The 23,135-nt window shown below is 34.3% G+C and overlaps 3 protein-coding genes and 1 non-coding gene across 4 annotated transcripts; all 4 read left to right on the top strand.

The window, feature by feature from the left end:
* Positions 1–1,262: 1,262 nt before the first annotated feature.
* On the top strand, positions 1,263–1,850 carry LOC142177036 (uncharacterized). Its single transcript, XM_075245495.1, has 2 exons — positions 1,263–1,598; positions 1,659–1,850. Exons 1-2 carry the CDS (start codon positions 1,263–1,265, stop codon positions 1,848–1,850), a joined length of 528 nt encoding a protein of 175 aa, XP_075101596.1.
* A 5,641-nt stretch (positions 1,851–7,491) lies between these two features.
* On the top strand, positions 7,492–11,274 carry LOC107830629 (actin-97). The gene is made up of 5 exons (XM_016658252.2): positions 7,492–7,713; positions 9,357–9,429; positions 9,563–9,956; positions 10,315–10,928; positions 11,046–11,274. Exons 2-5 carry the CDS (start codon positions 9,370–9,372, stop codon positions 11,109–11,111), a joined length of 1,134 nt encoding a protein of 377 aa, XP_016513738.1. The 5' UTR covers positions 7,492–7,713; positions 9,357–9,369; the 3' UTR covers positions 11,112–11,274.
* Positions 11,275–12,529: 1,255 nt separating this feature from the next.
* TRNAK-CUU (transfer RNA lysine (anticodon CUU)) lies at positions 12,530–12,602 on the top strand. The gene has a single exon. It is a non-coding gene; the product is annotated as a tRNA-Lys (tRNA).
* Positions 12,603–17,000: 4,398 nt separating this feature from the next.
* Positions 17,001–22,399, top strand: LOC107830628 (triosephosphate isomerase, cytosolic). The gene is made up of 9 exons (XM_016658251.2): positions 17,001–17,159; positions 18,025–18,097; positions 18,760–18,883; positions 19,209–19,293; positions 19,414–19,546; positions 20,774–20,868; positions 21,334–21,412; positions 21,896–21,978; positions 22,128–22,399. Exons 1-9 carry the CDS (start codon positions 17,121–17,123, stop codon positions 22,176–22,178), a joined length of 762 nt encoding a protein of 253 aa, XP_016513737.1. The 5' UTR covers positions 17,001–17,120; the 3' UTR covers positions 22,179–22,399.
* Positions 22,400–23,135: the final 736 nt, after the last annotated feature.

The following is a 23,135-nucleotide window of genomic DNA, read 5'->3' as shown; positions in this document are numbered from 1 at the left end:
TAACTTTTTATCCGGGTGTCGTATGCATGAACGGTTAAAATAGTTGAAAACTAAATTACAAGACCTTCAATTTGGTATATAGTATGTCCCAAAAAGACCTCATATAGCATACGGAATTTATTTCTCAAAAAGCTCTGTTACAAGGCAAATCCTTAGTCGGTTTTTCCGCAACTTTAATCCGATTTTTCTCAAACTTCATATTTTCTATCCAAACATCATATATAGCCATATTATGACTTTAAAATTATTTAAATCATGATTAACAAGTCTCATATTCATTACGTCACCTTGAGACGCACAAGGTTTAACTATATTAAGTCCCTTTAATTTAATCGAGATTTTATTATTAGGTATATCATATTGACAAATAAGATGACAATTGAAATTTATTAAAGTAATATGATCTAATATGTTCAAACCAGCCCGATCACAATTTATGTTAATTAATATTGATCGCGCATCGCGCGGGTACGACTACTAGTATATCATAAGGTGAATAGACAAAGATTTGAAGATTCAACAAAATTTATAAGAAAAACCTTATAGAAAGTTAAATAACAAAAGTTAGAAAATGAACTCTTTGCTTACCTTTTCATATCTGGGAAAAGACGTTTCGGGAAAAGAGGTTTGGAGAAGAACATTTTTGTCTTTTGATTGTTTTATCCCGGAATTAGCTAATATCAGAATTACTAACCACATTCCTTGGTATAAGAAAAAATTGTTGTATAAATATTTTGAAATTACTTATGCCGTAATAAATTTCTGTTAACCAAATATAAGATAAAATAATTTCATAGTTTATTTCGGTATTATTTCCTTATCTTTAATGACAAACGAACCATTAAAGTTAAATTGTTTAATTTGAAATAATCGTTAGCAAATCTAAAAAAATATAAAATTAAAAGAGTCTATATATTATTAAAATGAGAGAAAAAAATTCTTTTCTTAAGTCTAGTGGCAGCCCAGAAAAAAGCCACATGGCATAAGTAGTTATCTATATCTATATTCTATATATTATTAAAAGGAGAGGAAAAAACTCTCTCCTTAAGCCTAGTGACAGCCCAGAAAAAAGTCACATAGCATAAGTAGTTAATAATTAGTTATTGGTTATTATTTTTGAATTTAAATATTTATAAAATCTATTTATATATTATTAAAAGGAGAGGAAAAAGCCCTCTTCTTAAGCCAAGTGGCAGCCCAGAAAAAAACCACATGACATAAGTAGTTAATAACTAGTTATTATCATAGGGGATCAGTTTTTGATGTTCAAGCAGAATATCAATAGGGTAAAGGCAGCACTTTCAAAATGGAATAGGAAAATATTTGGTGATATCTTCAAGCAATTGGCTATTTTGGAGGACATTGTTAGGGTGAAGGAGATGTTGTTTGAAGAAGAACCTACAACTGAGAATAGGATTGTGCTTCAAAAGGCTCAATCTGAATTGAAGAAATACTTGAATATTGAGGAGCAGTATTGGAAGCAAAATGCTGGGATGAATTGGTTTGCTGAAGGAGATAGGAATACAAGTTTCTTTCACAACCATGTCAATGGCAAAAGAAAGAAATTACAACTAAAGAGGATCAAAAGTGGCAGTGGAGTATGGATTGAAGACCAGGAGTAATTGGCTACAGCTGCAGTGGACTTCTATCAAAAACAGTTCACAAATGAAGGTGATGCTTCTGAATTTCCCTTGCTCAATAATGTACCTTCAATGGTCACTATGGATCAGAATTTGGAACTTAGCAGATTGCCAACAATTGAAGAAGTAAGGGCAGCAGTTTTTGAGCTTAGTGGGGAGAGTGCTAGTGGCCCTGATGGATTCACTGGCTTGTTTTATCAAACATGCTAGGATGTTATTGGTGCTGATATACACAACATGGTACTACACTTTTATGGAGGAGCTGCATTGCCTAAATCTATCACTCACACTAATCTTGTGTTGCTGCCCAAGAAACCTAGAGTCGAGACCTTCTCTGACTTAAGACCTATTAGTTTGAGCAACTTCATTAACAAGGTTTTGTCTAGGTTGTTACATGACAAATTGGAGATTTTTTTGCCATTTCTAATAGCTCCTAATCAATCCGGATTTGTAAAGGGTAGGAGTATATTTGAGAACATCTTATTGACTCAAGAAATTATCACTGACATAAGGTTAAGGGGAAAGCCAGCTAATGTGGTGATCAAGCTTGATATGGCTAAGGCCTATGATAGGGTCTCATGGAAGTACTTATTGCATGTGCTAAGGAAGATGGGATTTTCTGAACACTTCATCAACATGGTGTGGAACTTGATGTCAAATAACTGGTATTCAGTTTTGGTGAATGGGCAGTCCTCAGGGTTCTTTAAGTCGACAAGGGGTATGAAACAAGGAGATCCCCTATCTCCAGCATTGTTCATTCTGTCAGCTGAGGTACTTTCCAGGTCTTTGAATAAGCTTTTTGAAGACAGGTCATTTATGGGATTTGGAATGCCTAAGTGGTCTGATTCTTTAAACCACTTGGCGTATGCTGATGATACGATAATCTTTGCATCTGCTCATCCTCCCTCTTTGAGCAAGATTATGGCAGTGTTGGGGAACTATGAGAAGATATCAGGTCAGATGATCAACAAAGATAAGAGTTCATACTACATGTATTCAAAGGTTGCTAATGGATTGTTTCAGGCAGTTGGAGCTATTACAGTATTTGAAAGAGGTAAATTCCCCTTCACATATCTAGGGTGTCCTATTTTTTACACTATAAGGAGGAAGGACTATTATGAGGATCTTATCAAGAAGGTGAAGGCTAAATTGCATTCATGACTGCTGTCATTTGGAGGAAAGGCAACACTCATCTCTAGTGTGTTGCAAAGTATGCCAGTTCATATGTTATCAGTCCTTGATCCACCAAACAGCATCCTGGGGCATCTACATAAGACTTTTGCTAGGTTCTTTTGGAGCACAAAGGAAGAAGGGAGAAACAGACACTAGGCTTCATGGAAAAATCTTTGCCTTCCTAAAGAGGAAGGGGGATAGGTTTTAGGTCCTTAAATGATGTCTCAAGGGCACTGTTTGCTAAACTATGGTGGAGGTTTAGGACCACAAAATCTTTGTGGTCTAATTTCATGTGGAATAAGTATTGCAAGAAGGAGCCACCAACTGTGGTACGTTTTAGGGGAGGGTCTCATGTTTGGAGACAAATGTTGAATGCTAGGGAAGAAGTAGAACATGAGATCGTATGGCAATTGAAGAGTGGAACAAGTAATATTTGGCATGAAAATTGGACTGGATTGGGTGCACTTTATCATGTATTGCCTGAAGACTTTCCAATAAATGAAGTTCTTCAGGAGGTGGCAGAACTGCGGCAAGGGAAAACATGGGATGATCAGCTGCTAGATCAAACTTTCAATGAGAAAATTGCAGAATATATAAGGCTAAATGTGCACTATGAAGGCAGTGAGGGATATTGGGATAAGCCATACTGGATGCCAACTCCTTCAGGCAAGTTCAGTGTTAGTAGTGCTTGGCAAATATTAAGGCATAGGGCAGATCCTAATCAGGAATTCAAGTTAATGTGGATTAAAGGTTTGCCATTCAAGATATCCTTCTTCTTGTGGAGATTGTGGAGGCAGAAAATAGCCACCGATGACATGTGGAGGAGGCAAGGGAAAATGGTGATGTCTAGGTATTGGTGTTGTCAGTAGCCCCAAGAGGAATCCATTGAACATATATTTGTCACAAGTCCTACTGCCTCTAAGGTATGGAACTTGTTCGTGGGGGCTGCTGGAATTTCTGTGCAATTGATTCAATTGAAGCAAATTATAAGGCATTGGTGGTATGCTCAGTGTTGTCCGAAATTAAAGCCACTATTTCAAGCAGTACCAGCTATCATCACCTGGGAGCTGTGGAAGAGAAGAAATGCAGGTAAACATGGTGGTTCAATATCCACAAATAGGGTAATTTATGAGATAAATAGGACATTGCATCAACTGGGAAGGGTGAGGTATACTTGGATCCCTAATATTCCATTGTTATGGCCAGACATGATTCAATACTTTGAAGGATATAAACCTATATTGATCACTACAAGAGTAACATGGCAGCTTCCTTGTCATGGTTGGTACAAATGTAATACTGATGAAGCTTCAAAGGGCAATCCTGGACCTAGCTCCCTAGGCTTTTGTGTGAGGGATGATGAAGGTGATGTGGTGTATGCTAGGGCAGTAGACCTGGGAGTTATAACTAATGTGGTGGATGAAGCTAAGGCTATTTTTCAAGGGTTGGAATATTGTGTGGAGCATGATTTTCACCCTCTCATACTGGAGACTGATTCATTGGTGATGAAGAAGGCGATAGAAGGGGAATGGGATCCTCATTGGGTAATTGCACAGGATGTGAAGAAAATTATAGAGATGAAGGACAACTTCAATGTGATCTTTCAACATGTGTTCAGAGAAGGCAACTCAGTGGCAGATTTTATAGCTAACATTGTGTTCTCTTTTGCAAGTACATCTGAGTTTCATTCATTCTCTGAACTGCCTAGTGCAGGGAGGAGGTTGATCAATATAGACAAATCTCAATCACCTAACCTTAGGATTAGGATAGCAAAGAGAAGAACCCCAAACCGATGGCTTCACAAGATTGGACTCTGAACAAACTGATATGTCCAAATGCTAAGGAAGATGTTGAACCCATCATATGGTATTTTTGGAGATTGTTGAATCATTTCTCGGTGGTATTAGCATGCTTTCAAGCTCAATCTGAGGATGGTTTAGCAATGTTTTGAATGATGTCTACATTAAAGGTTCTAGTAGGGAAGGATCTGAGCTTACAAGATCACAAAAAGGCACAGGCTGGCCTTTGCCTTGCAAAGTCTTCTTAAAGCCAGATCATTCCTGGCTTTTGCCTTGTAAAGCCAGCCTAAAGCTAGCTCATGCCTGACTTTTGCCTTGTAAAGCCTGGCTAAAGCCAGCTCATGCCTGGCTTTTACCTTATAAAGCCTGCCTAAAGCCAGCTCACGCCTGGCCTTTGGCCTGCAAAGCCTGCCTAAAGCCAGCTCATGCCTGGCTTTTTCCTTGCAAAACCTGCCTAAAGCCAGCGCATGCCTGGCCTTTGCCTTGTAAAGCCTGCCTAAAGCCAGCTCAAGCCTGGTTTTTGCCTTGCAAAGCCTGCCTAAAGCCAGGCTCCTCTTTTACACATTAATCTTGATGAGTGAGCATATGATTAATACTTGAACAAAATCAATCCACTGCATATGGAGATCATATAGTAGCGACACTTGGAGGACGATGCGGACTTCAACTCTGCGGTGGAGATGTTTGGAATTCATTTTAGCCTATGGACAATATACCCTGGCGCCTGGTGAGAGCTTGATAGGTGCTACTTGGTATTTGCCAATGACAATTGGATTCACATACACTAATAGGAGAAGGAAGCATTCAACTTATCATGGTGTAATAGTTAGTTCATTAGATTTTAGCTTTTCTATCTTTTTTAATAGCCAGTAGCTTCATGCAACTTCTATTTTGGTTTGGACATCTTGTAAGCATTGGACCCATTTTTGGAATTTTATTTATATATTAGCCCCTAGGCAAAAAAAAAAAAAATAGTTATTGGTTATTTTTTTTTGAATTTAAATATTTATAAAATAATAAAATAAAATATTTTATAATAAAAAACAAAAATGAAAAACAAAACTGTCCATTCAAATTGGAAAGTAGTCTCAAGTTGGAGTTTTAAAATTATTTTCAAATAAAAAACTAAAATTACAAAAAATAAAAAATCTATATCTTCTATATATATTATTAAAAGGAGAGGAAAAACCTCCACATTAAGCCAAGTGACAACCTCACAATGGACCACTTGGCAATTTAGGACAAAGTTAGTTAGGTTAGATAATAATATTTTTTTTAATTTAAATTTTAAATGATTTACATTATGCATTATGTATTGTTATAATTAGTTGCTCTCTTTGAGTTAACAATCCAAATTGGGGAGTAGTTTCATCCTAATATGGTAGTATATATCTATAAAATACTACCAATAATTTTTTATACAGAAAATAATTTGATTTCGAATTTAAAGAAAAAAAATATTATTTTAAATTTATAGATAGAAATATTTGAGTAGAGATTTAATAAAAGTTCACTTGCTGGTGGCAAATGATGTAAAATAGAAATTATTAAAAATATCAGTAAATTTATGACAAAATATTAAATTACTTATCTGTTTATATATTTTTTAAAAATTAAATCTATAACTATATATAATAAAAAAAAAGAGGCAAAGACACTATAGTAAGCCATGTGGCAACATAATAAAAAGTCACTTGACAATTTTAGGACAAAGTTAGTTAGGTTAAGTAATAATTAATTTCTTTTTTAATTTTAATTTAAAAAAATTAAAGTATGCATTATTTATTAATAATAATTAGTTGCACTTTTTGAATTTGAATTTAAACATAGAATAAAAGTCTAATTAACAAAGAAATTAACTACCTAAAATTAACTCAAGCATGGGTGAGGATTGGTTTCGGTTAGTTAATTTCTTTGTTTCATTTTTTTAAAATCATTTTCTTTTTTCTTTTTTTGAAATAAAAAGTGTATTTATCATTAAAATTCAGACAATATTATTGAAAATAATATAATAAAATTTAAAATAATAAAAATTTTCAAGATTAATAAAATACATCTTCTATTATATTATAAAAAGAAAGTAGCAGAAAAAATATTAAATAAGTAATATGCTAATAATTTCTATTAACAATGTAAGGGTCAGTTTAGGTTAGTTAATTTCTTTGTTTTATATTTTTAAATCATTTTCGTTTTTATTTTCTGAAATAAAAAGTATATTTATTCATTAAAATTCAGACAATATTATTGAGAACAACATAATAAAATTTAAAATAAAAAAATCTTTCAAGAGTAATAAAATATATATCTTCTATTATATTACAAAAAGAAAGTAGCACACAAAAATATTAAACAAGTAATATGGTAATAATTTTTATTAACAATATAATTATACTAAATATTGGATAATATAATAAAGAAAAATATTGAACAAAAAAGTTATTCGATGACTATATATGTCCGTTTAATTTAATAGATTAAAAAAAGCGAGCAGACATAAATATTAAATAAAATAATATGGTAATAAAAAATTCTATTAACAATATAAAAATACTAAACATTGGATAATATAACAAACAAAAATACATAACAAAATGTTATTCAATGGCAATATAAGTCTTTTAATTTAATAAAAATTTTATTATTGGGTATATCATATTGACAACTAAGATGATAATTGAAGTTTATTAAAGCAATACGATATAATATGTTCAAATAAGTTCGGTGATAATTTAATTTAATTAATATTTTTTAATAATTACCGCGCATAGCGTACGACTACTAGTACTACTAAAAAACAAATTAAGAAAGAAATAAAAAAGAAATGAAAAATGAGGGAAAAAGCGATAAAATAGGGAGCTGTCAGTGCGTGACAACCACTAACAAGCAGTGAGGCAATGATAGCCCCCACCCACGACGTGTTACGCTGACTGTCACTCATTACCGTTCATCACAAATCCAACGGATGACAGTTCTTCATCAATCTTCAATATAAACTCTCCCCTGTTTTCTCATTTTCCTCTAGAGGGTTTGAATAGAAAGAGGCTTCCCATTGTGCAATTCATTCCGTTCCTGTTGTCTCTTTCTCTCTCTACAATCTCAAGGTAATAATTCATCTTCATTTCCTATTTTAATCCTCTTTTCGCTCTTTTTTAGAATTGTTATATATTGATGTTGAGGCGTAATTGATTGATTTTTGTAATAATTGTGTTTTCGATCTATAGATCTGTTCATTTTAATCTTCCGTTGTTTATCTGTTAAAAATTTTCGTTTTTCATTTCGTTGCATACACTGAGTGATGACGATAAATATTTACACAATCAGGTCAATAGGTAAATCGATTGATAAGGATTATTTAGTAATTTGGTAAAATGGTAATTAATCTTCTATCATGGGTTAAAATTCACAAATTTGATTAATCCATCAAGATAGAATTGTTTTCTTTTTAGGAGTTTTTTTTGTTTTAGGTTTTGATCAGGAATTTGTTGGATCTGGTGAGTACTTTTATGAATGTGATAGATCTGTGCTCGTTAACTGATAATGTCGTAGTTTGTATTCGCTCAACAGAAGCAGCTCTAGTCGCCTGTGTTTGTTTTGATTTGTTGCGATAATCACAGTGCAGTAGAATGATCGTTGATGCCTTTCATGATGATCATGTTATATCTAATGATGTGGGGATCTGAATTATATGGTTTGTTGGGTCTCGTTGTAGCTTTGTGTGTGAAATAGAAGCTATTCAGTTTCATTTGTGGGAAAGTATTACTCCCTCCATTTCATTTTATGTGATCCTACTTGATTGGATGTGAGTTTAAGAAAAAAATATGACTTTTGAAACTTGTTATCTTTAACATGTCATAATATTTCTGTGGCTTTAAAAGCTTGCCATCAAGGTTAAAAGGGAAAGTTCAAGTTAAATTGTTTACTGATCTGGAAAAGGGTCATTCTTTTTTAAATATATTAAAAAAGAAATAGCCTCACATAAACTAGAATGGGGGAAGTATGAAATTTGACGTGTGTTGTGTATTATGGAATGTGTACAGCTTTTAAAAATTTGAGAAAAGCTGTATCTGTTGAACCTAATAAAGGTAAAATTCAACCAATAAATTGGTGGTAAATATATCATGTAACCACCAGTTAGTGTTTCCTTTTTTGTTGTAGTTGACCATGGACTAACCCAACTCTCTCATTACCATCGCAGCCCGATATTACATTTTCTGTATCCTCAACTTGATTTTTTGTGGTAGCTTTCTCTGACCAACTTCATTGTTCTATTTTCTGAGCTGGTTTAATATGTCCAAAGAACTCTGATGCTGTGAAGCATATTCTACTTATTTGTTGATGCACTGGTTATAATCATTAGCTATAGTGATATCTATTACTTTCTTTAAAAATATTATAATGCAGTTTGTTTGCCTTTATTTTTTTTTTCCCTGCAAAGAGAATAAATTTCTCAAAAAACTGAAAAAAACAGTCGTTCAAATATTAGTAACATTTGAATGAAGGATATTAAGAACATCTTTCCCCATAAGGCAACGCTTTTCTTATACTTGGCTATTTCTGATTGTTTTGATGAAAATTTTCCAACTTTGCTAAAGATGCTAGCTTTCTGTGGGACTTTATGTGTTCAACATGCGTATAAAGTTATTTGTTATTTAGAAATAGCAAAAGCTAGTATACGGAAGCAAGAGTAGAATCAGATGGTAATATTTTGGACACATCTTTTGCTGAAGTTTCATTTTCAATGCAGGAAGTAGCATAAGATGGCAGATGGAGAGGATATTCAGCCACTTGTCTGTGACAATGGAACAGGAATGGTCAAGGTAGGTTGAAGTTTTTTTTTACCACAGCAGAGTTGACGTGTTATTATGTTCTTTCCATTTAGTGATGCTTGTTTACCTTGTGGTCTATTATGTTTACAAAATAAAGAAATTCTTATATTGGTTTATTATCTAGGCTGGGTTTGCTGGAGATGATGCTCCACGAGCTGTATTCCCTAGTATTGTTGGCCGGCCCCGCCATACTGGTGTGATGGTGGGTATGGGTCAGAAAGATGCCTATGTGGGAGATGAAGCTCAATCAAAAAGAGGTATTTTAACTCTTAAATACCCAATCGAGCATGGAATTGTTAGCAACTGGGATGATATGGAGAAGATATGGCATCATACTTTCTACAATGAGCTTCGTGTTGCGCCCGAGGAGCATCCAGTCCTCCTAACTGAAGCGCCTCTTAACCCAAAGGCTAATCGTGAAAAGATGACCCAGATTATGTTTGAGACTTTTAATACCCCAGCTATGTATGTTGCTATTCAGGCTGTACTCTCACTGTATGCCAGTGGTCGTACCACCGGTAAGAAATTTTTCCTTCTTTATTAGCATATTCATTTTAAACGACTGAGATTTTTAAAGTTTCTTGATGCTAGTACCTCAAAAAGATCTTGCATTTTTGTGATACTTAGTGAATCCGATGACTGATTTCGAAAAAGTATATAGCTAATGCTTTAAAAGTAGTTGGACTGATGCAAGTAATGCACCGTGTGCTATGTATTTCTAGGATGATCTATCCTTGCACATCTTTGGCCACAGTTCGCACAAAACCATTTTTTTGTTGGTTGCAAATTTATTTTATAAAACTTATAACCTTGTTATTTGCGACATGGTTATTATCAGTCCTGGTTATTGCATCTAATTCATTTTCTTTTTGACAGGTATTGTGTTGGACTCTGGTGATGGTGTCAGCCACACTGTCCCAATTTATGAGGGGTATGCCCTCCCACATGCTATTCTCCGTTTGGACTTGGCAGGTCGTGACCTCACTGATAGTTTGATGAAGATCCTCACGGAGCGTGGTTACATGTTCACCACCTCAGCTGAGCGGGAAATTGTCAGGGACGTGAAAGAAAAGCTTGCTTACATTGCTCTCGACTATGAACAGGAACTCGAGACGTCAAAGACCAGCTCTTCTGTGGAGAAGAACTATGAGCTCCCGGATGGGCAGGTGATCACCATTGGTGCTGAGCGTTTCCGTTGTCCTGAGGTCCTTTTCCAACCATCAATGATTGGAATGGAAGCTGCCGGAATCCACGAGACTACATACAACTCTATCATGAAGTGTGATGTGGATATTAGAAAGGACCTTTATGGAAACATTGTGCTCAGTGGTGGCTCTACCATGTTCCCGGGTATCGCTGATAGAATGAGCAAAGAAATTACTGCACTGGCTCCTAGCAGCATGAAGATTAAGGTGGTGGCCCCACCAGAGAGGAAATACAGTGTCTGGATTGGAGGCTCTATCTTGGCTTCCCTCAGCACCTTCCAGCAGGTTTGCTTCATCCTCCTCTCTCCTAATAGAAAAAGCTTTGCCTTGTTTTTTATGTCTATCTTAACTAGAAGCTTGATAATTTCTGATGGGGCTTTCCTCTTTTCTTCTTTTGTCCAGATGTGGATTGCAAAGGCAGAGTATGACGAATCTGGTCCTTCTATTGTCCACAGAAAGTGTTTCTGATTTTCCTAGAGTGACAATGTTGATGAAAGGAAAATACTTACTTCCTACTGGATCAGAAATGCAGTTGCATTGTTATATTCCAGCTTTATTTTCTGTATTTTTGTTCTCATGTTGGATTGAAGATATTGAGTATTGAGTGGGTAAGGAGTTGATTGTTGGGTCATCTTATTCTTTTATTTCTCTATTTGACTTTCAAGTTTCTACTCTTCCATTGTTCTTCTCTTTTATGTTCCCCCCCCCCCCTTTTCCTTTGCCTACTTGAGATGACTGAAGATTGCTTGATTAGGCAAGAATCTAATTAATGGTGCCTTTTTATAGCACAACATATGCATAGCTTTACTTTCACTGAGGAGTACTTATAGACGCTGACATAAACTGTTTCACCATTTGTGCGATATAGCATCCGATCTTGGCCCGATTAGGTAAGCTGTCTCACCGTATGTTGACTGTTGATCAAGGGTAGAAATGACACCAGATAGCCATGGTAAAGGGTTCCTATTTAGGAATTAGCTAGTATGTCCTGAATTTTAGTTTTTCAGTTCAACTTTTTAGGACAAAAATGTCTCGAATTAATCTGAAGTTAAGTACTATCTCTAAATAACATCCTAGAATAGCTATCTTTGCACTTGCGCCTATGAAAATTTTGATGGGTCTAAGTCACACCATCGCATTGATGGGTCTAAGTCGAACCATCGCATTGTTTAAAGCTGCTGTATCAAAAAAGCATGGCGGTAGATCCCATAACTAAAACTTAACAAAAGAATATGAAGCTATCTCAAATTGTTCAACTTCTGATTGAGTTATTTGAAGTCACTTGGTTCATAAATTATCTTTGTGAATATAATTGTTCATAGCGATTTCTTGCACAAATTGGAATTGATCATTATCAAATATATCAGAAATTTTACGATAGAATAGCACGATCAGGAACTTCCTGTTTCAGAATAATAATTCTGAGTTGAGCGCAGGAATACAATGGCCTTTCCTACTTTTTCACAAAATTGAGTTTCTTACAAGGGGTGAAGATATGAGGAGGAAAATAAGGCCCGTTTGTTCATAGTTTTTTTTCCCTTTTTTCAATTTTTTTTCTTTCAAAAATGTGTTTGTCCACGAAATTTGGCAAGTTTTTGGAAATTTTTCGAAAATGAGTTTTTCAAAAACCAAAAAGGGGTTTTGACCACGCTAAAATTTCAGAAAAACTGTTTTCTCCATTCACAAAATTGCAACATTTTTTCAAATAAAATACATATCCAAATATTATTTTTCAACTTAACTACAATTACTAATCTTTTTCCAAAAAATACAATTTTCATGTCCAAACGTTTATCAAGACACAGCTAACGAAATTCTATTAAACCCATCTTCTTCCTCAACTTCGATAAACTTTAAAACCATAACGCTGGCTTTAAAAGTCAATAGCCCGTCTAGCTCAGTTGGTAGAGCGCAAGGCTCTTAACCTTGTGGTCGTGGGTTCGAGCCCCACGGTGGGCGTTATTTTTGGCCTACGTTTTGTTTTTTGTTGTTATGGAGTAAACTATATATGGGCCCTTTTGTCCATTTCAGGCCAATGACACCATATCACTCTAAGGGTGTGTTTGGTATAAGGAAAATATTTTTCAATTTTTTCATGTTTGGTTGGTTTAAAGAGAAGGGAAAATATTTTTCAAAACTCCTTCTCAACCTTTCCCACGCTATTACCTAACCCACCCAGCTAACCCCACCCCACCCCATCTCTCCAAAAAGGCTTCTTTTTCTTTTCAAATTTCTGTTTTTTTTTCGTCACCACTCACCCTGCTAACCCCCCACAAAAAAATTACTTTTTTTACTTTTTTTTTTGTAAATTCAAATTTCTATTTTTTTCTTTTTTCTGCAACCTCCCCCCCCCCCCCCCCCCCACACACACAAAAAAATACTTTTTCTTTGTAATTTTAAACTTTCTGTTTTTTCTTTTTTGCACCCCCCCCCCCCTCGCGCGCTGATTTTTTTTTTAATATATATTTTCAGTTTTAGTTTTTTCATCTTTCGGTTTACAAGTTCGAAATTTTATAAGTTCCAAAATTATGAGTTCAGAGGTTTATGTATTTGAAAGTTTACGGGTTCAAAATTTTGCGGTTTTGAAAATTTAGCGGTTCGGAAGTTTATGAAATTTGTGGGTTCGGAAGGTTGTTGGTTCGAAAGTTTATGGTTTCATGTTTATTATATCTAAATTATTTATGAATACTCTTGGGAAGCTATTTTCCTTAATTTGCGTGTCAAACACCGGAAAATGAATAAGATTACTATTTATTTTTCAAGAAAATATTTTTTTGGAAAATATTTTCCGTTATACCAAAAACACCCTAAATGGCAGTTATTTAAGATTTTTACAAAAATAAGTAATGTCTAATCTCTAATTGTTATCCATGAGAATGATTATCTGTGCACTTGCCCCTATTTAAAGATTTTAAGAAGATAGCAAGCTGGGGCGGATCTATGTATTGAGTTGGGGGTGGCACGCTACCCGATAGCTAGAATAAAGTTTTATATACATACTAGTATTTTTTCACAAAAATACCTACATAAGGAACAAGTGGCACCCTAAGTCACAAAATGACTAAAGGTGTCGTGGTTGAAGTGCTGAAATTCCATGCACAACACATGTGATCGAGACTCTCTTGATGCGATCATTGTTCCTTTTTTGTTGTTTTTGTTAATTTCTCTTATTTTCTTTATCTTAAATATTTGTTCGTATTTTATTTGGATGGATGTAATCTAATCATTTTCTTTTTATCCATATAATATTATTTTGTTAATTATAATTTTTTTTAATAGTGATGCATTAAAGACATAATATAATATTAATCAGCTACATGTAGATGAAAGGGATGTATCGCATATTCGTTTATGCATAAAATAAATTTTAAATTAGATTGAATAAATTCAAAATGGATCGAACCGAACCGAAGTAATTCAAGACTGATCGAATCGACTGAATTAACACCCTAATTCAATCTTCTTCACTAGTGGTCGTTTTGCATTAAAATAGTGACATTCGTAATCATGAAATCCTGGATCCGCCTCTGATAGTAAGGCACGGTTAAAATCAATCTCTAATCTTTCTAATGTGAATGTAAAGTATACTATTCACCTCAAGATCGGAGAGAAAAAAGAAGTTATATAAAAAACAATGATTAATAAAAAGAAAAATAGAGAATAAAGAAGGAAAGAAAAAAGAGAAAAGAGAAAAGAAATAAAATTAAGTGGAATATGACGTAGTGCCGATGTGGTAGCGAATGAAAAACACTGTATTATTCGTTCTGCATTTCCATGCCGTAATGACTCACTTCGGCCAACTTGGCTTTTCGAAGTTTAAGGAGGTGATTTGTGTACTTTCTCATTTCTCATTAAAAGAAAATAGGCGTTTTAATAGGTAAAACAGTAGAAAAGGAAAAAACAAAAATAAAGCTCGTGGATCCAATCTGCTCGTGTACACTCACTTTTTGTGATGCCTATGTTTCTGTCTACTGTGAAAAAAGACGGAATCAAATTTTAATTTTGTAAGTTCTGAATTTTAGAACGATCATTTTAAATATTAATAATTGAGTTCTAAATTTAATATTTATATATACTTAATAAATTTTTTACTAAGCAAAAATTATTAAGTTCGCCCGAAACCATAACTCTTACCCGTGAGACCACTAAAAACTATGAGCTCCTTTGGCACAAGGAAAAAAACTTCACCAGCTTTTTAACTGACCAAAATATACCTGGATATCCTCACAGTATATGCTCTTCGAATCTATTAGCTTGAACAATTTCGTTTGAAACAAATTTTAAGAAATAGCCTTACACTTATCTTTAAATAGTTTCTAAAATTATTGTGTTTCAGACTTTTACAAAAGAACATAAAACGTCATTCTATCACATGAAAAAAAATCGTACTTGATATTACATAAAACTAATGAATGATGAATATATGTATATATCACTTAATCATGTTAATTGATATAATTTTTCACTTAATTTATATAATATAATTAATTAATTTAATCTTGTGTAAAATTGGGTGCAGTTACATATTTAGTGCTCGATTGTTCTTTGCACCTATGGGGGTGGCTTGATGATCCACTAAGCGGGGAAAACCCACGTAGAAATGACACCAGGTAGCTATTGTAAAAGACTGTTATTTAGGAATTAGCGTGAATTTCAGTTTTTAGGACAAAAATGGCGAAGCTAAGATTTTTAATTTAAAACTTCACGATAAAAATAAATACAGGTTAATATCTAAATAGCGCCTCTGAGAATGACTATATGTGCACTTGCCCCTTGGGTCTTAGATTCAAATGGCCAGGACACCTCATATTTTTTAAAAAAAATCCAAAAATCACTATTGTTTAGCGGTTATTAATTTCCTATAACTGCTGTTTAGTTGTTAGGCGACTGTATTCGCGCTACTATATTCATGGATACAATAGCATAATTCACCTAGAAAAATAGGGGAGTCAAGCCGTGCGACTGTATTCGTACCATTGTATTTATGAATACAGTAGCGAAATTCGCCTAAAAATAGGAGAGTCCAGTTGTTTAATAACGAAAAGAGGATTAATTAGCGTTTATCACTCATAATCTAACTCAACAAAATCAATTCTACATAAATTTTGCTGCTATTGTGTTGTATTCCATGTATTAACACAATTGTATTTATAAATACAATGAGGTAAAAATGTGAATTACATCTGTTTAATTCTGTATTCCATATATTCGCGTGAATATATTTATAAATATAGTAAGGTGATCCGCCTAAAAAATAGTGATTACGGGTGTTTAATAACGTAAAGTGCAATGTTAAATTGTATTCAATTTTACTATATTGAACTTAGTTGTATTCAAGCAATAAAAAATCAAGAAATAGGGTGTATAACGTTCTATTCAATTCGTCTGTATACATTGTATTCAATTCACATATATTTATTATTCACTATTATACATTATATTTAATTTATCGTATTCAATTCGACTGTATTCAAACAATAAAAAATCACAACGCACAGTGGTATTCGGCTGTATTCAAAAAATAGAGACCTTCGTAAAACATGAATGGGTCGACCCGACCTGGACCCAACCCCGAACCTGTTGACTCTTGGCTCGTAGGTCAATTAATCGGGCCGATTAACTTTCTTATAGGGGCAGGTCCGGATTTGACCCATTAATCAAAATATGTTGACCCGACCCGACCCCGTAACCAATAATTCCTTAGCATTAAAACTTAAGAAACACATGGAATTCGACTATTTCTATAACTAATAGTCTAAATCATATGGAATTCGACTATTTCGATAAGACGCCTCATAGTGTTTGGTACTATATTCTTTTTTCAATGTTTGGATTCAATTTTTTATCACTTGTCTGAATATATATATGTGAGCTTGTCCGGGCCAGTTGACCTGTGGGTCAGCTACCGGTTCGGGCCCAGTCCGGTTTAGTGGGTCAAGATATTATAGCCCGACTCATGCCCCTTAAATTAATGAGTTGATCCGGTTAGGATTTCGTGGGTCATGAGCCGGTTAAAGGGTGTTAATGGGATATATGGACTCGTTCGTGGGTCGACCCGACCTATTTGATAGGTCTAGGTGGCACTGAGACAAGGAAGAGAGAGAAAAAACATAGCTGGCGTAATTTATGCATCAATGATAGATATAAATAAATACATATTTTGGTATAATATAGAAAATATAGGTATAAATAATAATATTTTAAAATTATTTTGGTTTATAGTATAATAAATATGGTGTAATAGTTTTGGGTAAGAGGTAAAATTTTGAAAAAGAAAATAGTGGAATGAGATAGAGGGTAATTTAGTCATTACAGTAACAAGCGAGAGTGACAAACACATCCCCGATTAATCCGCATATACTACCCACACATCACTATATAAAATCCTGGCTCCTCATTGCATTACCACAAAGTTTTTAGATCCTATTTCTTGCTCTGCAATCCTCGCGAATCCTTTGATATCATCTACATCCAAAAATGGGCAGAACTTTCTTCGTCGGCGGCAACTGGAAATGCGTAAGCTCCGGAATTCACCAAATCTGTCTTCGTTTTTTCCTTCTCATCATTCAATTTTCGTCGATTTATATATAATTTTAGCTTATATAGTTAGTAGTACAGTTTCTCGATCTACCGATAAGATTAAAATTGTTAGCGTAACGATTTGAATCTCGATCTTATGTTGTTGTTAGTCACTACGTGTTTATGCTCGAAATAAATTTATGTTTAATTGTGTTGGATCTGAATTATTCCCTTATTATGGATTGTTTTTTGGTGGAGCAGTAAAATCGATCTCTATGAAACCGGATCTTTAGTTTTTTAAAAGTAGGATTTAAGTTTTATACATATGATAGATTGATAGCGTAAAGATCTATAATTGAATCATGTTAGTTTTCATTTTTCCTTATCAAAAAAAGCGAATCATCTTAGTTACCATTTTTACTACGATACTAATTAATTTTTATCAAAGAGATTTAGCTGTATTTATTTGATAAATGACCTGATTGTGTAGATATTTTTTTGACTGTCAGTGAATTAAGCTATTAAATGTATAATGCTCAACACATAAATTTCAAAATTTCATGAATAAGAACTCCAAAAAAGAAGAAAGAGCAAAGAAAGGAACAGAACAAAAAATTGAAAGGCCATTGTGCAGAAGATTAGTTGTTTAAGTTTGACTGTTCCAAATTTGAGTGTTATTTGCTACTCAAACTTGGAGGTGGATCTACTTGTCAAAAGAAATATATATCTTATGAAACCCTTTTCCACTATGTTATGGTTCACGAGGCCACATCCGCATCTGCTCAAGCTATGCTTGACAGAAGCCTCAAATAATATTTGGTAGTCAAAAGATGAATTAGCTCTAATAATGAATGCAATGCAGAATGGAACCAGTGAAGAGGTCAAGAAGATAGTATCAACACTCAATGCCGGTCAAGTGCCATCACAAGATGTTGGTAAGTAAATTTTTTGATATAATATTTTGATATAGTATTTTGGGTGGAACTGTTGTTACTGGCTTGTCGAATGGATAATCATTTTAGGGTGTTTATATCCGCTCCTCTAAACCCATAAGATAAACAAAATGTAATAGATTTGTATTTCTGGTTGTAAGTTCTCCGGACGCTGTAGTAATTGATATGTGCACCAAAGCTATAAAATTTGAGGGTTTTCGATATTCTAGACATCATATATATGAGACAGACAACTTGACCAGAGTCAACTCCAAAGATATATAAGGCTTATCTTGTCATTAGTTAACCATAAGTAGAAACAAAAGTATCATGTTCTACTTATCTCATCATGTAAGTAAATAGTTAGTGGAAAATATAGCATAAAGCTTTTTGATGTTGTCTCCTAAATTAAAGTCTCAATAACTATTTGATGAAATGCAAGTTCTATCGTTTTTGAAATATATAATCATTTGCCAGTCTATTGTTGCTCTCACATTGGTACAAACCAGACTTGGACATAATGAGGGTATGTTTAACCAGTTTAGGGAGAACAGTGTAATTGAATCGTCTTTCAAGATCTTCACTTGCTTTTATTTGAGTGTTGTATATGTTTGGATAAGATCATAGTTTTGCTTGACGCATTTACTAACTTTCTTTTCTTGCAGAGGTTGTTGTGAGCCCTCCATTTGTATTTCTTCCTCTGGTCAAGAATGAACTGCGACCTGATTTTCATGTTGCTGCCCAGAATTGTTGGGTTAAGAAAGGGGGTGCTTTCACCGGTGAGGTTAGGTACGTTTAATTTTCTACTTCTGTGCCATATTGCACTTAAGGAAAGACAATATATTTAGCTGCTAACTTTTTGAGGCCTGCACGTTGAGGAAAGAACTGACAGTTAGGTAATTCTTGTGGTCTAGTTTTAGGTATTGTTTCTTCAGGCTGCAAGTTTTGGCATTATATTTTGACCATCTATGTCTTACGCTACCTTTGTGCAGTCCTTGTGTTAATAATTGTGTGTTTGTGTGTGGTTTTTGGGGGGGGGGGGGGGGTCTAGTGTGTAGTGTGTAGTATTTGAGTCTGATAATTTATTCTAAGCTGATTATAATTCTATGTGCAGTGCTGAGATGCTTGTTAATCTGAGCATTCCTTGGGTCATTTTGGGTCACTCTGAAAGGAGGGCTATTTTAGGTGAATCAGATGAGGTAAGCTATGCCATGTGAAGCTGCTGATTTTTGTCATATCTTTAATGCAATTACTAATCACCGAGCTGAAAAAAGATTATATTTTTATGAATTTCTTAACTTGTTAACCGTTAATTGCAGTTTGTTGGAGACAAGGTAGCATATGCCATTTCTCAAGGTTTGAAGGTTATTGCATGTGTTGGGGAGACTCTTGAGCAAAGAGAATCAGGATCTACCATTGATGTTGTTGCAGCACAAACGAAGGCTATTGCAGGTAGAGCTATCAAAAATGCTTTCTTGCTTCAGGGATTATGATTTTCTTGCTAGCATCCAACTTGATAAAATTATGCTGATGTGTACTCCGTCCATTTTAATGTGATATTTATTACGAATCAGCAAGAAAATGGGGAACAGGAACGAAGAAATGGATCTTTGAAACTTGTTGAGAAGCCTAAAAGGTAAAAAAAGAAGTAAAATAAAGGGATTGAAGAAACCTACAATCTCTTGGAATCAATCCACTTTCACGAAAGATAGTGCATAATGGAAGAGAGATTTATATTGGTGATACCAATTAGTTGGGAATATATTTTTGCCATGTTAAATGGTTACTTTAGTCCTATGCTTTCTAGGAGTCATTAAGCCCTATTAGACATCTTATTCCCGTAAGAAATATAGAGAGCTTTTAGAACTTTTCATATTTATTTTATTTTGTATATGTTGACATGCGATTAGTTTAAATGGGGAACATGGTCGGTGGGGATTCATATAGCCAACCCCAACTTGTTTAGGATCGAGATGTAATTGTTGTTGTAGTTGTAGTAAAGGATTTGGAGAGAACAGGGTAAAGAATTGAAACTATCAAATCTTTTTATTTGTGTTTTGTGAGTGCTTTGTGGGGCATCCTAGTGCATGTTAGGGGTGACAGCTTGGTATTATCATCCATACATTGAATGTCGATTTGTACCATTTGAAGGCTTCAAGATTTTAGAAAATATTACTCACTCCTTTCTAATTTACATGACATTTTTCCTTTTTGGCACATTCCATAATGTTTGACATCATTCTATTTCTGTATAACTTTCACAAATTTCAAGAGGTTGAATTCATTAAGTTATTAAAATCTTATTCAGAGTCAAAAAATGCTAGGTAATATTTTTTCATCTGCCTAAGCCTTGGTGGGTAGAGTTATTAGGTACATGTGCTGGTGAGAGATAGGTGAATTAGTCGAGATGCGTGCAACTTGCCTGGACTCCGACATTACGAAAAATGGATTAAAATGTCCACACTTTTAACTTGAATATTCCTCTCCTTTAAACGACTGCCTTTATGATTCTTCCATCATCTCTTATATACTGCCTAAGTCAATTAACATGTTGTCATCTTGAACTGTGCCCACTCAAATACTGTCGTAGGAGTAGTAATTTTTTGGAATAGCAATGTGTCAACTGGCAATAGACCTTTTGGTCCTTCAGCTAACTGCTTTCACTTCATCTCATTGCAGACCGAGTAAAAGATTGGACAAAAGTGGTTATAGCTTATGAGCCTGTTTGGGCTATTGGAACCGGAAAGGTTGCATCACCTGCACAAGCCCAGGAAGTAAGTTGATATGACCAGCTTGTTTCATTTACTCAATCAAGTTCCTCTAGGTTTATAACACATTTCAACTAGATTTGAATGTGAATATCACTGATTGAATATTCATCTCATTAGGTGGTATTTTCCATGCTCTTTTGTCAATTGTTCAACACTAGATTACAAATATGTTGCTTTCATGTTCTTTCTATCCTTTGTCTGGGGATCTGTTGCTGGTACCAGTGAGGGATTGGAAAGCTATTCTGTTAGAGCCATTATCTAATATGTTCTTTACTTCTACATCAACCTATTAAGTAGTAATTTCAAGATAGAATTGCAAGTTTCTCCCATTCACTTTGCAATTCATAAATTAATTCACTTGTGGTTTCATGACATCATCACATTGATGTAGATAACGAGTGCACCCTGGTGCATTAATGTGGTACGACTTTCAGCTATTTTGTTTTAAGGTCGTTCTCTGCATTCCAGGTGCACGCTGAATTGAGGAAATGGCTTCAAGCGAATGTTAGTGCTGAAGTGGCTGCTTCAACCAGGATCATCTATGGAGGTAATGTTCTATGAGCACCATATCATTTGCATCTTCTCTCTGTTCATTTTTCTCCCATGCATCAGCAATAAGATTTTGAGAAATTCTTCTCAAGGTTGCATATGTTTGTGGAAGATAAGATTAACTCCATCTCTTGCTGGACGCATTCTATCCTTCTCAAGGAAAATAACTGTGGTACTTGTTTTAACGGTGTTGGATAGCAAGCATATAGTCAACTTTAATATGATTGTCTACTATTGGGCGTATTGAAGCAGACTTAAAAGTATTTGGTGCATAGTCAACTACATAACTGAACAAGTAGCTTTTGTAACCATAACTTGGCTGCAAAATAGCTAAATACTCATATGCAAATGCAAAACTTGTTCTGCATATTTTAGTGTGTCCTTGTGTCCTTTTATTCCCCTCCTTATTCTACTCTATAAACAGGACTAGTATTTTCCTATTAGCTCTTCTAAGTAACTAAATACTATTATGCTCTTGCAGGATCTGTAAACGGTGCAAACTGCAAGGAGTTGGCTGCACAGCCAGATATTGACGGTTTTCTTGTAGGTGGAGCTTCTCTGAAGGTATGTCAAAATACTTTGGAGTTGCTTTCTTCTGGCCATTCTTGGCTTAATAAACAATGAATTATGTTTGATATAGGAGGAATCTTAAAGAAATAAAAGAATAGAATGAGTAGCTTATTCTTACCTTTTTCCGTTTTCTGTATTTACAGCCGGAATTCATTGACATCATCAAGTCAGCTGAGGTGAAGAAAAATACTTGAACGTTGACTGCGAGTTGAATTTTGCAGTTTCTGCTTAGTCCATGTTCTAACATTTATGCCATGCAGTAGGCTTGTTTCAAGTCAATGTTTTGTGTACTCTTTGTTGCAGCTCGAAATTCACATTACATGTACAATAAAAATGACAATACATTGCACTGCCCTCTACTTTTTTTGGCTGCCACAAAATTGTTTTATAATAATCTTGGGAATTAGTGTTTGCATATCGTCATGCCTGAAAGGATGATTCTGGAAATACTGCTCGCTTTGTTTAAGATACATTGCAGAAATTGACGATGGGATTTTGCTAGTCATTTAAGATCAAGCTTTCCTGAAAGTCGACAAGGTTATGGGAGAACTTTTGACTTCTTGATCTAAAGCTCTCCTATATGATTTGTTTTAGTATTTTACCTTTTTTGTGTGGAAGTTCTAGCTTAATTTTACTTTTTTTTTTACTTGCAATACTTATTCGTAAGCTGCTTTCGACTTATTTCCTAATGTGTTTGATTTTGGTTCTAGATATTCTTGTTTCCTACTTTTTTTGTGACTGTGTAAGCAACTTTGCCCCATTTGTTTTTGTTTGAGATTAAGATGTCTGGAATTTTGATACATTTTGCAACTTTGCCCCATTTGTTTTTGTTTGAGATTAAGATGTCTGGAATTTTGATACATTTTATTATTAAGATATTTTCCCAATAAATAATAATGGATACTGTTTGTTTTTTCAGCATTATATACATATTAATTAATAAATACAATCAAACTTCTATATAACAACCTCGTTTGTTTCGAAATATTTTGGCTAGCTTACTATAGTCAAGTGTTGTTATATAGGACATATATTATAATATAATATAGTATTCGGTTTCGAGAATAACTCGACTTTTATAGTAAATGATTATTATGTAGAGATTCTGTTATAAAGAGGTTTGACTGTATCAAATCCAAGTAATAACTAAA

The sequence above is a fragment of the Nicotiana tabacum genome, chromosome 23 (assembly GCF_000715075.1).
Source record: "Nicotiana tabacum cultivar K326 chromosome 23, ASM71507v2, whole genome shotgun sequence".
NCBI lineage: Eukaryota > Viridiplantae > Streptophyta > Magnoliopsida > Solanales > Solanaceae > Nicotiana > Nicotiana tabacum.
Note: the sequence above shows the minus strand (reverse complement) of the source record. Positions and strands in the feature narration are given on the sequence as shown.